A 15863-nucleotide genomic window follows, 5' to 3' on the forward strand; every position below is an offset into this window, starting at 1 on the left:
ATCCCATCATTCACCAATGCAATCAACAAAAATAAAAAATAAATCAAAATAATAAACACATAAAGAAGAAAGCGATGATGACTTGATTAAAATAAAAAGAAAAAACACCAAGACCTGGTAAGATATTCAATTTCTCTTTATTTTAATTTACATATTTATAAGCGCTCGCAAAGCAGTGAGACTCGAGAGACAAAGAGAGAGAATCCAAATTCGGATTTTTGAAACGGGATCGACTCCATTTCTCTTCTTCTTCTTCACTGTCACACACACTCACACACTCCTTTTCCATCGTTTCTCCCCACCGATTCACGAAACCCTAATTTTTTTGGTTCCTCTTCCGGGGAGCGAAGATTTAGGGTTAGATTGAGCTGAGGTGGCAGATGCAGCAGCATCTCCTCTGAGAAAAATGGAAGGTGGCAGGAGAATTACGGTGAGTCCTCGACCTTGCTGCGGCCGCAGAATCGTTGCCGCAAAGAAGAGACCGCGTGCGAACGATGGCTTCGTCAACAGCGTCAAGAAACTCCAGAGACGCGAAATCAGCTCCAAGCGTGATCGCGCTTTCACCATGAGCGATGCTCAGGAGAGATTCCGGAATATTCGCTTGCAGGTCCCATTCTCTTAACCCTTTTTTTTAATTCACTTTTAAAAAAGTTTGTATTCGAATCCTCCGACTGTGAATGGAATATTTGGTTAGGGCTGTAAAAAATTTCTGGTTGGATCGGACTTGGAAGTCGTGTGTTTGTGTTCTGTGATACCTTTACCCTAACTTCGAAGCTAAAGTTTTTAAACAAATTAGCAGAATCTTGTTTTTTGTTGGTAATTTGTGATAGTTCAGGGCCTGCAGATTATTGATGGACTGAAGCATTGTTTCTTTGATACAGAATGACTCTGTCGACTGTAGTTGACATAAAGTTTGTGTTTGGTTTCAGTAACTCTTTTGTTGTGTACTCTATTTGTATTTGGTGATTTAACAGGTGGTAAGGACTAGACCACTGACCCTGCCGCCTGATTGTGTTTTCAATATTCCAGTCCGATACAACATGGGATAACTGGGATAGAAAAGTGGTGTGGCGTTTTTGTTTGTATCAATCCCCCTATGCTTGTGTGGGGTATATTACATTTTAAACTTTTGTTTCTAGTGGTATAACAATCCTGCATTGCTTATTCTATTTTAAATCATTGATGTTGAAGAGTCTTCTGTTCCTCTTTTATGATAGTGAGATGTGTACTTTACTGTACGTACGTATGCCCATTTCCCTGCACTTGTATATGTCTGATGGTTCTGTTTACAGGAAGAATATGATACACATGATCCAAAAGGTCCTTCATCTATGGTGTTGCAATTTCTGAGAAAAAGATCAAAGATTATTGAGATTGTAGCAGCACGCGATATTGTTTTTGCTCTTGCACAATCAGGTGTTTGTGCGGCATTTAGCCGAGGTAGTATTAGTATCTGCTAATTGTATGCTTTTTTAATTCCATTTGTGACTAAAATGGACATATTGTATATGTGACGTCACTGATGTGTTTCAACTGTTTGATGCAGAGAACAATCAACGGATATGCTTTTTGAACGTCAGTGCTGATGAAGTTATAAGAAGTCTGTTTTATAACAAAAATAACGACTCACTTATCACAGTTTCTGTATATGCTTCAGACAGTTACAGTTCTTTGAAATGCAGAAGCACAAGGATCGAGTATGTATTGTTCTTTGTTTTTTGTAACATTTACTGTTACTCCCAGTAATCCGGGATAGCAGTGGGCCACAAAAATGCTATAGTGGGATAGCTGCTATTCTGAAATCTTTTATATAGTTTATATAATGTATAGGTTGTCAATAGCGGCAAATAGTGCTATAGTGCCGGAGTGCCCCCTAGTCGCTACAATAAGAATGTAGCGTCTTGGTTTACTGGTGTGGCATTGTAGCTGCTATCCGCCTATCCTGGAGTGGAATAGTGGGTGCAATTGCGGTGGTGGAGTGGGAACAACTCCAAAAGTTGAAAGAAATCCCTAAAATGCCCTTATTTCATGACTGGAATGGGGGGTATTTTGGGGATTTTAGTTGTGCACGAGCCTTCAAAGGGGGAAATACCCTCGACAAGTTATTTGTCCCTCCTAGTCTCCTGTCCGTGTGATGTAGCCTCTGTTTCCAGTGACCCACTTTGTTTCCCAGCAATCCTCTCTGTTTTCCGGCAACCTACTGTTTTCCTCCCCCCCAATCCTGCAGGCTGAAACCCATTTTCCTTCTTCATTCTCTTCTTCTTATGCCCGCTTTTTTTCTTCTCTCCTTTCTTTTCTAGATAGGAATCGTAAATCAGGATCTTCTAAATCCAAGTCGTCTTTATCATTTTCACCACTATTGTAGATTTTGTTTTTGGAAATTGAAATCCCAAAAGTAGCCCCCCCAAAAGTCCTAATCTCTCTGTTCAGAGGGACTTTTTGGAACCAACACAAAGCCATTATCCTGTTCACTGCAGCTGCTATTCAGCCTGCTATTTGGTCTGTGGCTATAGCCACTACATTAAACTGCTCTGCTTCAGTGTTCAGGGGCCACTCTGCCCTGCTATGCACAATAACATGTTATTTGAGCCCTGCTCCTCACTCTCAAAAGAGAAGGATAGAGAAAACAAAATTGCTCAAGTTGCACAATAACTAAAAGAAAAGCAGTTGGATGCCCAGGTTTGAATTGTGTTCTATGCTAAGATTTTGTGTCATTGTCAGATATATAAGGAGGGGTACACCAGATGCTGGCTTTGCTCTTTTTGAATCTGAGTCTCTGAAGTGGCCAGGTTTTGTAGAGTTTGATGATGTAAATGGGAAGGTATTAACATACTCTGCTCAAGACAGGTATGTGTTTTACTGTTCTGATATTTTTGCATGGGGATATAATTATGTAATATGTCAAGGCTTCTTGATGGTGATACTTGTCTTTCTTTTTAATCCTGTAGCATATACAAGGTATTTGACCTAAAAAACTATACAATGCTGTACTCTATTTCTGATAAAAATGTCCAAGAGATTAAGATCAGGTAATTTTTCTTACCGTGCTTGTATTATTTTTACTTTTAGAAAACACTTCCATCCATAGATGTGATGTTCTATGGTCAATTGGTCATGCACAACTTTCTGAAATTATATCACATTAACTATTAAATTTTTAAGAATATATTAGTTTTTTCTACATTTTATAGTTTCTTTGGGCGATCCTGGTTTCTATACAGACTCCTTTGCTCTTGTTTGATGATTTTATTTTAGCCCGGGAATCATGTTGTTGATTTATGCTAAAGCAAGTAGCCATGTTCCGCTTAAAATCCTTTCAATAGAAGATGGTACTGTTTTGAAGTCATTCAGCCATCTCCTTTATCGGAATAAGAAGGTAGATTTTATTGAACAGTTCAATGAAAAGCTACTCGTAAAGCAAGAAAATGAGAATCTCCAGATTCTTGATGTAAGTAATTTTCTCCTTTACGTGCATTGTGTATACATGATTCTACATCCAGTCATCTGACTTGTAATTAATTTTAGGTTCGGACTTTTGAACACACAGAAGTTTGCAGAAGTGAATTTATGACACCATCTGCATTTATTTTTCTATATGAGAACCAATTGTTCCTGACATTTCGAAATCGAACTGTGGCTGTGTGGAACTTCCGTGGAGAGCTGGTAACTTCTTTTGAGGATCACCTCTTGTGGCATCCTGACTGCAACACCAACAATATATATATAACCAGTGACCAGGATCTTATCATATCCTACTGTAAAGCTGATTCTGATGATTCATTGTCTGAAGGAAATGGTACTTTCTGTATTTTTTTTTTCCTGTCTGCACTCTTCGTAATTTTCCCTTTGTAATTTGCCTTGTGATGGAAGGTACAAAGGGAGATATATTTTTTTATAGTTGTAGCTTGAGCACCAGACCAAAGAGTTAATTTAGCTAAATGTTTCACATTTTGACTTAATACGTTAAAATGTAAAACATGATAGCTAATCGTATTAAATATAGTTTTCAATGTGGTGTCTGTGATCATTATATATATTTTGCAAAGGAGCAACTAAAGGTGCATTACTGATGGGCTTTGTTTCTTTTATGCAGCAGGTTCCATCAACGTCAGCAACATCTTAACTGGCAAGTGTCTGGCCAAAATAAGAGCAAGCAACAGCTTTCCAGTGGATAACAATTGCAGTTGCAGTGACAAACCTTCTCGTAGCTATTGTTGTAATTCAAAGAAGAGAAAACATGGCTCCAAGATGAGGAGCACAGTTGCAGAAGCTTTGGAAGACATTACTGCTCTCTTCTATGATGAAGAGCGCAATGAAATCTATACAGGCAACAGGCTTGGGCTAGTTCATGTCTGGTCTAACTGATGAATGTAGTATTGAATTTACTGTTGCCCTGTGTTATTCTTATTGGATTTTCATAGTGGGTACATTGATTATTCTGATCTGCTATTGAGAACTTTTGGGGGATGTAACTATAAGTGACTTTGAATCATTCAATTTTTTTTCCTTGTCATTTACGCCTTAGGCGAGTTTGTTCTGTAGTTGTAAGAGTTGTATGAAAATATGTCGGTAACTCACCGGATGTTGCTTCTGCTGTAATCTATATTTTACATTAATGGAGCGGCTTCGATGGAATGTAGCATGTGAATTATGCCAAATCTGTTCTCTTTCTTTTTCTCCTTTTGCCCCTCGTGGCATAGTGGATTGATTCATAATTCCTTTGCACACATCACATGGATTGTAAGGGCCGCGATGCCAAATAAGAGGTAAAGGTCCAAAAGCAATCAATAATCAGTAGAGTGGTAGCTTTACGATTTGCCAACCTTTCCTTCTCAAGTTTCTGGTACTCCAATCAAATTCACTTTTTTTTTTTTTTTTTTGTGTGTGTTCTATTCTATCCTACATTTTCCTATAGTTTCTTTTCTGCTAGCTACCATCTAGTTCTTGGAAAAGCTGACACACAAGACTTTGCCTTCCACTTTCACTGAACGGTCGGTTAGGGATGAAATGGAATCCACCTTGGTCGTGGGCCGGTTTCATGCGAAGGACATTTGATAGGAAGTGACATACGAAGTAAGGTATATATTACTTACAATTGTTACGATTCGAATTTTACATCAAAAAATTCAGGGTTATCTAAATTTATATCATTTGTTAAGCACACGATTAAAAGTACAATTATATCCGTAAAATTACTTGTCAGGGTTATAATCTGTTCATGGGTATTTATGTACAGTATTTCAATTTCATTTTTAAAGTTGTATCTTAATTCAATTCGGTATAGTTTTGTTTTCTTTCGCTAAAGATAATCAGTATACCTTTTTTTTAATTTTTTTATAAGAATCGGTTCATTTTTCTCTCTCTCGGTGAAGAAAAAGTTGATATGATTAATGATTCAGATCTTGGATCTGGTCCCTGCTGCGCTTCATGCAGTCGTTTAATCATCTAAGCGGATCCTAGACTGACTGATATAATCAAATTTTGTGTTACATGTGCGACATGGACACAAACAAAAGTTAGGTGATTTCTTAATTTAATCTCTTACTTTGTTCTCATCTCATTTAAACGAAAGTTCGAGCATATTTAATAGAATAAAAATATGAAAGTGAATCATTTCAAAATTGTATAAAATACAAGTAACTTACTAATAGTGTTTTTTTTTTGGTGGAGAACTTAATAATAGTTTAAACTTTCAAAATGCTTATAATAATGACCCACCGTACAATAAAGTAACCAAATTCAGCATAAACAAATAATGGTCAAATTACATTCACACCCCTAAGGTTTAACAAATTTTTAATTGATACTTTTTTTCACCCCAACACAAACTTCTCTTAATTTGTATAAAAGTAGAATACAATTACTTGACCCAATTAAGTTGATACTTTTTTTAATTCCTTATCATTTCAATTCATATTTTCAACAACCAATTTAGGTGATCAATACTTTTCTCAAAGACTAAATTAATACTCATTTAATTTTTAGAAATTAAACATGTATTAAAAATATAAAAAATAATAAAAAAGCTAAAATATTTTACACTTGTAATATTAAATGATTATACCATATTTTCAAGTGATTTTTTTTAAAGAGTAGATTAGGTGGTTATTCTAGATAAATAAATATGGGAAAACCTTTCGCTATATGTCTACTTCGTACTTTATCTGACGAGTGACGAGGAGAAGACGAGAGAGGGACAAGATAAATAACGGATATGTATATGTTGTCCCTATATATCCGTTTCTTAAATAAAAAGAAATTAGAGGGATTTGTACCAAAAATGAGGTCTACTGGTATATTATAGAGACATTTATTTTGTTGGATTTGAGGGGCATGCATGATGCACAGCACACACGTAAATTACCGACAATGGACAAGTTATCTTATGGGAGTAGATACAAATTTCAAATTAGACGCGGTTGCGGTGAGAATTGTCGTTTAGGCTTATTCTCATTTCTCAACCCCAATCTCTTTCTCACTCTTCATTTGTCCACCTACCCGTTGCAAATTAAATTATTACTAACACTAATGTATTCATCCCATCTCATTCTCATCCATCAATGCAAACATAATACACCCAACCCCGATAAACCCCACAAACATAATTAAATAGAAAAATAAAAGTAAAGATATTTTATTGGAGTTCCTTTTTTTTTTAGTAACTACAATAATGATCGAATTTAAAATGAATCTATCCAAGTCTCTGTTAGATTAATCCTAATAAGTATGAGAATTAATCTTGTTTAACTCAAATAGAGTCATTATTATTTTTTAAATATTTGTATAACACAGTTCAAATTAATTAAGTTAAAATAATTTTATATCAGTTGATTTATGCTATTCATTTATTTTATTTTTTTGAAAGGAGGAAAAGAAAAAATGGAGAGAAGAAGAGAGGTATAGAGCGTGAGAGCACGCGCGGGAAGAAGAAAGCATATTTGAGAGCATGGAGTAGTGTAGTTAACTTGGCGGACCACAACACACATCACTTAGTCTTTGTTCTTACATTCCTGGCTCATCCCTCATTGCTCATCTGGCAGATTCAAATTCGCCTCACTCACTCGCTCGCTCTCTCTCAGTTTCGAAAATCTCTTTCTCTTCATCTCTCTGTCTCTGATATTATAGACAGCAAAACTCGTTTTCAGATCTCAAACGGTGCTAGTTAGAAGAGCCGACGTGAGAGGTGAGAGGTGAGAGTTTCAAACACCTTTCTCTTGCTCCATCATCTTATTGTTCTGTTGCCATTGGTATTTCGCTCCCTCGCTTTGGTCATTTTTGAAGAATCCAAGATTTTCTCGCTTAACCGCTTCGCTGCAATTTACACTTTCTGCGATTTATCTTATCTTTTTGTTTTTGTTTTTTTTTTAGAGATTGTAGGTGTCGTGCTAGATCTGACTTCAACGCACGCATATCTAGCTGTTTCGTTTTCTCTCTTGATCTGGATATCGCTTTCTGATTGTTACTGCGCGTTGTTTTATTGTGTTTCGGAGCCTTTTTTTCTTTTTTTGTTTCCTTGCGCTGATATTCTTTTTTTTTTTTTTCGTTTTTCAGAAATGAGAATTTTCTGGGTTTAGTGTTTTGTTTTTGTTTTTTTGTTCGCGGTAATTATGTGAAGTACAAGAGTTTGCTGATAATCAGACTGTCATATTTGAAAAGAAAACGTTTCACAAGTTTTTTAAGCAGTTTTTATTTACATTGTGTCTTTATCGACCTTTGTTCTATATTATATTTAATTTAATTGTAGCTTGATTTCTCTGTGTTACTGTTAAAGATGGTTTAAAATTTTATATTTTAAGATAGTGAAGTGTGATTTAGTTGCTTGGTTATGGTGGCTGTTTATTAGTTCTCTAACTCTGGTTTCATTTGTTTAATGGTCAGAGTATTGAATAAATTCAGAATGGAATTGATCATGTATTTTGTCTACTTGCTAATTTCCTTTCAGGTTCACGTTCCTTTGTTTTGCATCTAAAATTTTGGAAATGGAGGACGCGGTAGATGCTACAGCAACTTTGGATTATGTTTCAATTCAGATTTTTCCTAACCAAAACAGGTTAGCTTTAATGCTTCGTGGAGTTAGAATGGGGCTTCACATGCTTTTTTCATTTTGTAGCAATCTCGTGGGAACTTATTTTAGTATTATATTTTGATTTTGAAGTTGTTTAAGGATGTCTTATCCTCCTTTTAGATGTTCTTTTCCTCTCTTTTAGATGTTCTTTTCCCCTTCTCTTCTTTGTAATAGTTTTACTCTTATATCCAGAGAAAACAACCGTTCTCAGTATTTGACTTTAATTGCAAAATGTGACATTGCTGAATTAAAGACTTCGAAAATTTTCATATTTTTGAGGAAATAGTAGTCCATATGTGTATTTCTATTGTTTAATAGTAGAAAGCAGAAATGAAGGAACAAAGGGCATGATTTTCCTCTAATCGTAAAAGATGATGTTTATGATGTCCTTTCAAGAATTTCAAAATGGAATATATTCTGTGGCAGAATTCCAAATCGAAACCTAATCATAAAATGAAATGAAATATCCCAACTATACTATATGGTAGTCAATGATGGGCTTTAAAGGGACAACATGTGAGAAAAATGGGAGTAGTAGAAATGAGAATGTTAAGATGGATGTGTGATTATACAATAAAAGAGAATATGGAATGCCATTATATGAGAGACGATTGGTGTAGCACCCATTGAGGAAAAGATGACAAAAAATTGGTTAAGGTGGTTTGAGCATTTACAAAGAAGGCCACAAGAGGCGCTAGTTATAAGAGTAGATTGCATATCTTTTAGCCCAGGAAAAGGAGAAGAGGGAGACCGAAAAAGACGTCGGAGGAAATCATCAAAGGAGATCTTAGACTTAATAATATTTCTTAAACTTTGGTTTTTAACTATGTTGTGTTGTGTGATCCATGTAGTTGACCACATCTAGTGGGATAAAACTTTGTTGTCGTTGTTATTTGGTTCCACCTCTAGCTCCAACCGCATCATTCAAAAGGATTCTATCAATTTTCATTGAGGTTAAAGGAGACCTGTAAAAAAAAATTGAGGTTAAAGGAGACCTGTAAAAAAACCGTGAATAATTTTCACTTTCAAATCAATAATACTCCCTCTGTGTCTAAATATAAGATTCTTTTAACTAATTCACATCCTTTAAAAAAGTTGGTTAATATAGTTAATAGCATTAAATTTATCAACAATCTATATTATTTTGTCAAAATAACCCTTGAGTTTGTTGGGACTCATAATCTCTCTCGTTCCACTTAATTGTTTTCACACTTAATTAATCGATGTGTGCTAGCCTTTTTATCCAATCCTTATAAGAGAGATAATGTATTTATCTTTTAAATATATAGCATTTATTGTAATAAAGGGTATTTGGGTCAAAAAATAATCAATGCAAAAGATAACTTGGTAAGAGTCTTATACAAAGGGACAGAAAACTGAAAAGAGTCTTATAATTAGGAAAAGAGGGAGTAGATTATATCATTAGTTATCCTGCATCTTTTTGTACTGTTTTTTTCTTAATTTTCTAATGCATTTTTTTTCCTGGAGAAAGGTTATGAAGTCTGATTTTTTCTTAATACTAGTGTAGTTGTTGTCTGACGCAACATGTCCTTACAACTTAGAAGCAGGATTATTCTTCTAATATATCACAGACTCACCATTGTATGTATGTAATTTATTAGAAGAGTTATTATGGTTCCCTTTGCTAGGGAGTTCTTCCTGATTGTGCATTGAGTAGTTTATGCTTAATCTGCTCCTTATGCGAATGTTATACATTTTGTTTTTTGCCAGATATTTACATATTTCTCTCTGTGGTGGTGGGATAGGTATGAGGCATTTGTCTGTAAGGGGAAACAATCTGATAAAGTGGCAGCTGGACATTTGGAACATTTGTTGCCTCATTTACCTGCAATAAATGATTTGTATGCTGAAGGATTTGATACAAACTTTGATCTTAAATTACCAGAAAATCTGCATGGTGCTGAATGGTTTTCCAAAGCAACTGTTCAAAGGTTTCTATCAAAGAGTGTTTTATTTGTTTTTCCTTTGCGTTTACTTGTAGGAAAATCTTACTAGCTGTAATATTATTTTGCCTCTTAGGTTCCTTCATTTTGTTAGTTCACCGGATTTGATACATGCCATCAGCAGTATCCTGGATGAGATGTCTCAGTTGGAGGATTCAAAGAAATTTCATGTTTCTTTGTATGGGAAGGTGATACACTGTCTTTTATTAAATCAATACTGGAATTGGATGTTTTAAGTTTCTGATTAATGTTTGTCTTCTGAAATTAGGGCAATCAGGATCATCTTGAAAGTGGGGAAAAAGGTAATTTTCACTAAATTCTATGTAGTTTGGTTCTTGATTCTTGTTTGTTACCACCAACCAATGGGACTAGGTGTCAGGTTTCTGATATATTTTATATGATAATGTTTTATTTGCCATAAATAACTTTATCATTGTTCTCTGTAGTTTCTGTTGATTTTAATTGTATTTCCCAATTTTGACAGATGGTACTTATAGCTCTCATGGTGAAGCACCAACCTCCAAAGTAATTCCTTTTCTCCAATGCTTTAGAGTGGGTTTATTTTGCAAATTCATTCACACTATTAGTCTATTATAAAAAAACAACTTATTTAATTGTCCCGTTTTTACTTGATTTTCCATTGTGTTTCCACTAACAATTTATTGCATATGAACAGCCTGAAGTTAACATTGTGTCATCCGATGCTTCAAAGTATGTTCTTGTGACTGTTACATTACATTTAGCAGATATAGATAGGCTGCACCCACTATTAAGCTTTCTGAAAATATGCTGCCAGGAATGAATTGTTACGAGCAATGGATCTAAGACTAACAGCTTTGAGCGAGAAGTTAGTTGAAACTTTTAACAAGGCCACTGGTGCTACATGCTCCCCTGAAGATCTGAGTTATTTAGGAAAATTTTCTCAACATTTTGATGCCACTAATATAGAGTAAGTTTCAGACTGATTTATATAATATGTTCATTGCCCCTAAGAATGTATACTTGCAAGTTTTGGATTGCACTTGTATATTTTTTTTTAAACATTGCTAAGCTGCTAAGCACGTTGGTTATGTTCTCAGGCATTCTTTATGCAAGTTTATAGAACTTACCCAAAAGAGCCAGGATGTTGGTCCCCTGAGCAAAGAAACAACCTTGCACTCATGTGATGTGACCAAAGATGATGCAAACAAGGCCGTCAAAACCCTGCAGATTGCAAAACCATTACCTTCAGATACACCAGTTAAGTATGGTGTTTCACCAGCAAAAGCGGCCCAAGTTGAGAGACACAGTTCAACAGAAAGTGAGGAATCTTCTAAATCTAGTGATGAGGATCAAAGATCTGCCGAGAGAAGTCGTTCTCTAGTAAGATCTGCAACACCCAGAAGGTCAGCATCCCCAATGCGAAGGGTTCAAATAGGAAAAGCTGGACCCCGCAGAGCCGCTGCATTAACTATCAAGAGCCTCAATTATTTTCCTGGCAGAGAGAGGCCAATATCGTTTAGAGATGCTGCTGAAAATGACTTTGAAGGGGAAGTATTTGAACTGCCCAATAAAAAGTCAGAAATTGATGTCAAGAGGATAACTGTACAAGATGCCATCAGTCTTTTTGAAAGCAAACAGCGGGATCAAACTACAGATGTTCAGAAGAGGAAGTCATTAGTAGATGTTTCTGTTAGTACAAATAAATCTGTATTGAGAAGATGGAGTGCCGGTATGGGGGAAACCTCTGTTCAAGACCAGGCAGAACATGTTCCTGAAGATCCTGTTCCAGTGACTTCTAATGATGTGGTACATGCTGAGGCTCCTACAAATTCAGAAGTAGGAGTGGTGTCTGATTTTATTACCGAAAGTCACAATAATAATGATAACACTGATCCCGACGTAAAACCAGAAAGACAGGAAAATATAGGTTCTTTTGCTGCAGATAATCCAGATGAAACCAACCCAACAGTGAAAGGGGAAACTAACAAAAAGTTAGCAGCATCAGCAGAGTGGAATCAACGAAAGCAAGAAGAGTTCAACCAAATTCTTAAAAAAATGGTCGAAAGCAAACCTGTTTTATTTGGGAAGTCCAAGCCCAGCAGAAACCAGAATATTTCATTTGAGCAGAGAGGAGGGTCTTATGATAATTATAAGGAAAAACGTGATGCAAAACTTCGAGGAGCAAAGGCTGGAAAACAAGTAGAAAAAGAAGCACAATTTCAACAAATGCAGCAACTACTCGATAAGAGGAAAGTTGAAATGCCCAAAAGTGTGAGTGCAAGTAAAAAAAGTTCTCCAAGGATGCCCCAAAATTCTCTTAGAAAATCAACTCCACCTGCAAATTCCACAAAGGAAACCTCTAAACCTTTAACTACGAAAAAAATATCATCTAGAACATCACCCATGCCTGCTACACGTAAGTCTTGGTCAGCAACACCTTCACCAAGGGCAGCTGGGACATCCCCTGCCAAAGTGCGTGGTGGAATTTCATCAGCTAACACCACCCCAACACGTCGTAAGCCAGTGTCAACAACATCTGTTCCCCAACCAACCTCCCAAAGGGAAAAATCTATGCCCTGGAACAGAAATGAGAAAGAAACTCAGACCAATAATGCCAGGAGCCTCAAAAGCATGGATGAGAAGCGGCAGCCAGCTGTCCCGAACAAGAACAAGGCAATCAAAGCAAAAGTGACGAAAGCTTCTGAAGAAGCCTCTGTTCCTTCAAAGACTAACATTGGTAACAAGGGAACCAAGAAAAGCAGTGTGGTGCCATTGGAATCGAAACCATTTCTACGCAAGGGTTCTCGAATGGGGCATGGAACTGCTGATCTTAACAAGAAAAAAGGTCCTCCTAAGATGGACAAATCTCAGAGAGAGAGTGCAGATCTTATTGAAGATCAAGAAAGTGAGTTGGTTGTCAATGCTTCTGACTTGGTCAGTCAGCATTCAGATGGGGACACAGTGACACCTATTCATCAGAATGCTGCTACAGAACCAGACCCACAGATACATAACCAACTGCAATGCAGTGAGACAGAAAACTTAGACCAAAATCCTACAGATGGTGAGGTCTTAACATACACAGAAGAGTCTTCCTTAAATATAAGGAATGAAGAATCAACCATATCACCTTCTGCCTGGGTGGAGACAGAAGAGGATCTGGAAATGCCCAAGCCGTGTGAGGATGACACATTTCAGTCTGTATCTCTAGCCAATGCTGCCCCAGTGGGATCAGCTAGTCCTCGTGTTCGTCATTCTCTGTCACAGATGCTGCAAGAAGAAAGTAGTGAACCTGACACATGTGAGTGGGGAAATGCTGAGAATCCTCCTGCCATGATATACCAAAAAGATGCACCCAAAGGTTTTAAAAGACTCTTGAAATTTGCTCGGAAGAGCAAGGGCGATGCAGGTTCCACTGGCTGGTCTAGCCCGTCTGTTTTTTCTGAAGGAGAGGATGATGCTGAGGAATTTAAAAATTCTAATAAAAGGAATGCTGACAATCTACTGAGAAAGGCCGCACTCAATGTGAAAAGCTATGGACAACCAAAAAATTCAGTACATGAAGGATATGAAAGAAATTTAGGTAGTACATTTTCCCCCTTTGCTTTGTTCTGATTCGAATCTGATGGCATTGCAATAAAGTTTGGTATCCATCAATGTTGTTCACCTTTCTCTTTTATTTCTTCTCTTAACATATTCTAGAGAAGCTCAAAACATTAAATGCTTTCCTTGTGCTCATCCATATCTGTACTCTGGTGAAACTCTTGGCTGCATTCCTGGTTGCAACATAGTTAATTAGCGATACCCTACTTAGTTGGTGCTTAATATTATCTTGAAGTCTCTGGTTCAGTTATATGGGGCACATCTTGGTTAAGCTTATGAAAATGAACTATAGCACCCTTAGGAACGAGGAGCTTAACAGGGACCGTAAGTCAACTCGAAAAGATAATGCTATGATTATTTTAATGCTTGTTTCTACATGCTGTTGTTTATGTTACTCTTGACTGGTTGAGAGTTAGTAAGCTGTTTTTTTCTTTCTAATTCCTAATGTCAATAATATTCTCATCATCTATAGATTTTTGCCATGCTGCAGGCAGAGATGATGGCAAGGGTTCTTACAAGATGCAAGACGGGCGTGATTTAGGTGCTGGTTCAACCACAAGAGGTCAGTCATTTACTCCATGACCCTAAGACTTGTCTATGTGATTTTAGTGCTCCTTTATGCCATGGAATCGCGCACATTTTCCTTTTTCACCAATGGTGATCCTTATTAATTCCTTCCTGTTTTGTTTTGCATGTCCATGTTACAGCGTCAAGGTCATTCTTTTCTCTTTCAGCTTTTAGGGGAAGCAAGCCCTCCGAGTCAAAGTTTCATTAGTGCTATGGGAACCTACCATTAATTTTGCCATCATCCCCTGACGTGGTTTTTGTCAGGTTTAATATGGAGTGTTCTCCCTATTGCATCAACTAAAGCTAAATCAGAAATAATTTCAGTGCGTTGATGATATAAATTATATGGCAAAGTGGGGTCTTTGGTGGAATGCTGTAAATTCATTAAATTGTGTCGCGCTATTACAATACATTACCCGAAAATTATAATTCATATCATCTGGCTTTTCCCTAGGAAATTTTCCTATAGCTGGATTATTTGTTGTAATATTGTCCCCAACGTTCATTTCATCGTATGTTGCTGTTACTTCGAAATATTAATCATTGTAGATAACTGAATTATAGTTCTCTCTCTCTGTCTCTCTCTCTCTCATTTATCCGTGACCCTTGCTAGCCGTTAGGGTAGTTACGAAGAGAAGGAAAAAAATACAAAATTTTTAAGAGTGACGAATGCTTCAATATATTAAAACAGTTCTGCTTCATATTCTTATATAATAAAAATAACATGCATTGTTTCAACATCTAATCATTGCAAAGTAGACACCAAAAGTAAAATTTCGACGAAAATCACTAATACTGAAACTGAACACAATGGATCAAAATTGGATTGAATTAATTTTTTACATAAAAATCCAAACATGATAGATTTATATTCTTTTGTCAACTCAAACTTATACCACCACCTAGCTTGATAATTTACATTTTTTAAAATGAATTTAGCCGAATGGGTTTTTAAACGTTCTTTTAAAAAGGTGATTATTATATTAAAATGTTATTATAAGACCATATACGAAGAATATTAAATTCAACTTGATTAAATTTGACAAAAAAACAAAGATCAATCCAATAACCAAGTCAAGTTAAACTGAATCGGGAGTTATAAAATTAATCTAATCACTCAATGCAGATCGACTAATCGGGAGTTATATATATTTACTTGTTTTCTAAAATGAATATTTTAGCAAGTATATAATAAGACATTTGATATTTATTCTAATTTATTTAATTTAATTAATCATTAAAATTGACATAATATATATTTTTAAGATATCTTATTGTTTAATTTATAACAAAATTTGACATAAATAACCAAGATAATATAATTCAATAGTTTGATAAAAAAAATTCATTCCATATGGAGTTATTAATGTTATAATACTAGTGTAAATATATACACACAAAATACTCTTGAATTCATAATGTGAGTCTCTGTTTAGTACAACTTATTTATGTAAAAATAAGTTGTTTATTTTTATCAACTTTGTATGAACTGAAAAAAAATATCCTGTTTTCAAAATCCAGCTTAATGAACCCAACATGAGATTTCACTCAACGCATTACACAAGAGATGTATCAAATTAAAAAATAAAATTAAGTGGAAATAATAGACTATTGAATTTTAAATGAGTAACTAAATTGAGACTTTTTAAAATAATCATGTAATCAAGGTTTTCATTAGATAC

At 35.7% G+C, this 15863-nt stretch overlaps 2 protein-coding genes across 5 annotated transcripts; both read left to right on the forward strand.

Annotated features, from left to right (window-relative positions):
* Positions 1-118: 118 nt before the first annotated feature.
* Positions 119-4635, forward strand: LOC100819305 (uncharacterized). Of its 2 annotated transcripts, none has more exons than XM_003523250.5 (8): positions 119-607; positions 1293-1440; positions 1547-1697; positions 2722-2847; positions 2949-3029; positions 3256-3448; positions 3526-3796; positions 4094-4635. In XM_003523250.5, exons 1-8 carry the CDS (start codon positions 407-409, stop codon positions 4363-4365), a joined length of 1443 nt encoding a protein of 480 aa, XP_003523298.1. In that variant the 5' UTR covers positions 119-406; the 3' UTR covers positions 4366-4635. The 2 variants fall into 2 exon arrangements, with proteins under 2 accessions (XP_003523298.1, XP_006578853.1); XM_006578790.4 differs by having other exon boundaries at positions 120-607; positions 4097-4635.
* A 2295-nt stretch (positions 4636-6930) lies between these two features.
* On the forward strand, positions 6931-14734 carry LOC100793207 (protein stum). Of its 3 annotated transcripts, none has more exons than XM_006578791.4 (11): positions 6931-7190; positions 7943-8050; positions 9832-10017; positions 10106-10217; positions 10298-10331; positions 10514-10554; positions 10706-10740; positions 10826-10978; positions 11109-13594; positions 14087-14176; positions 14322-14734. In XM_006578791.4, exons 2-11 carry the CDS (start codon positions 7980-7982, stop codon positions 14387-14389), a joined length of 3276 nt encoding a protein of 1091 aa, XP_006578854.1. In that variant the 5' UTR covers positions 6931-7190; positions 7943-7979; the 3' UTR covers positions 14390-14734. The 3 variants fall into 3 exon arrangements, with proteins under 3 accessions (XP_006578854.1, XP_006578855.1, XP_014630400.1); XM_006578792.4 differs by having other exon boundaries at positions 6934-7190; positions 14105-14176; XM_014774914.3 differs by lacking the exon at positions 6931-7190 and having other exon boundaries at positions 9797-10017.
* Positions 14735-15863: the final 1129 nt, after the last annotated feature.

The sequence above is a fragment of the Glycine max genome, chromosome 4 (assembly GCF_000004515.6).
Source record: "Glycine max cultivar Williams 82 chromosome 4, Glycine_max_v4.0, whole genome shotgun sequence".
In the NCBI taxonomy this organism is placed as follows: Eukaryota; Viridiplantae; Streptophyta; class Magnoliopsida; order Fabales; family Fabaceae; genus Glycine; species Glycine max.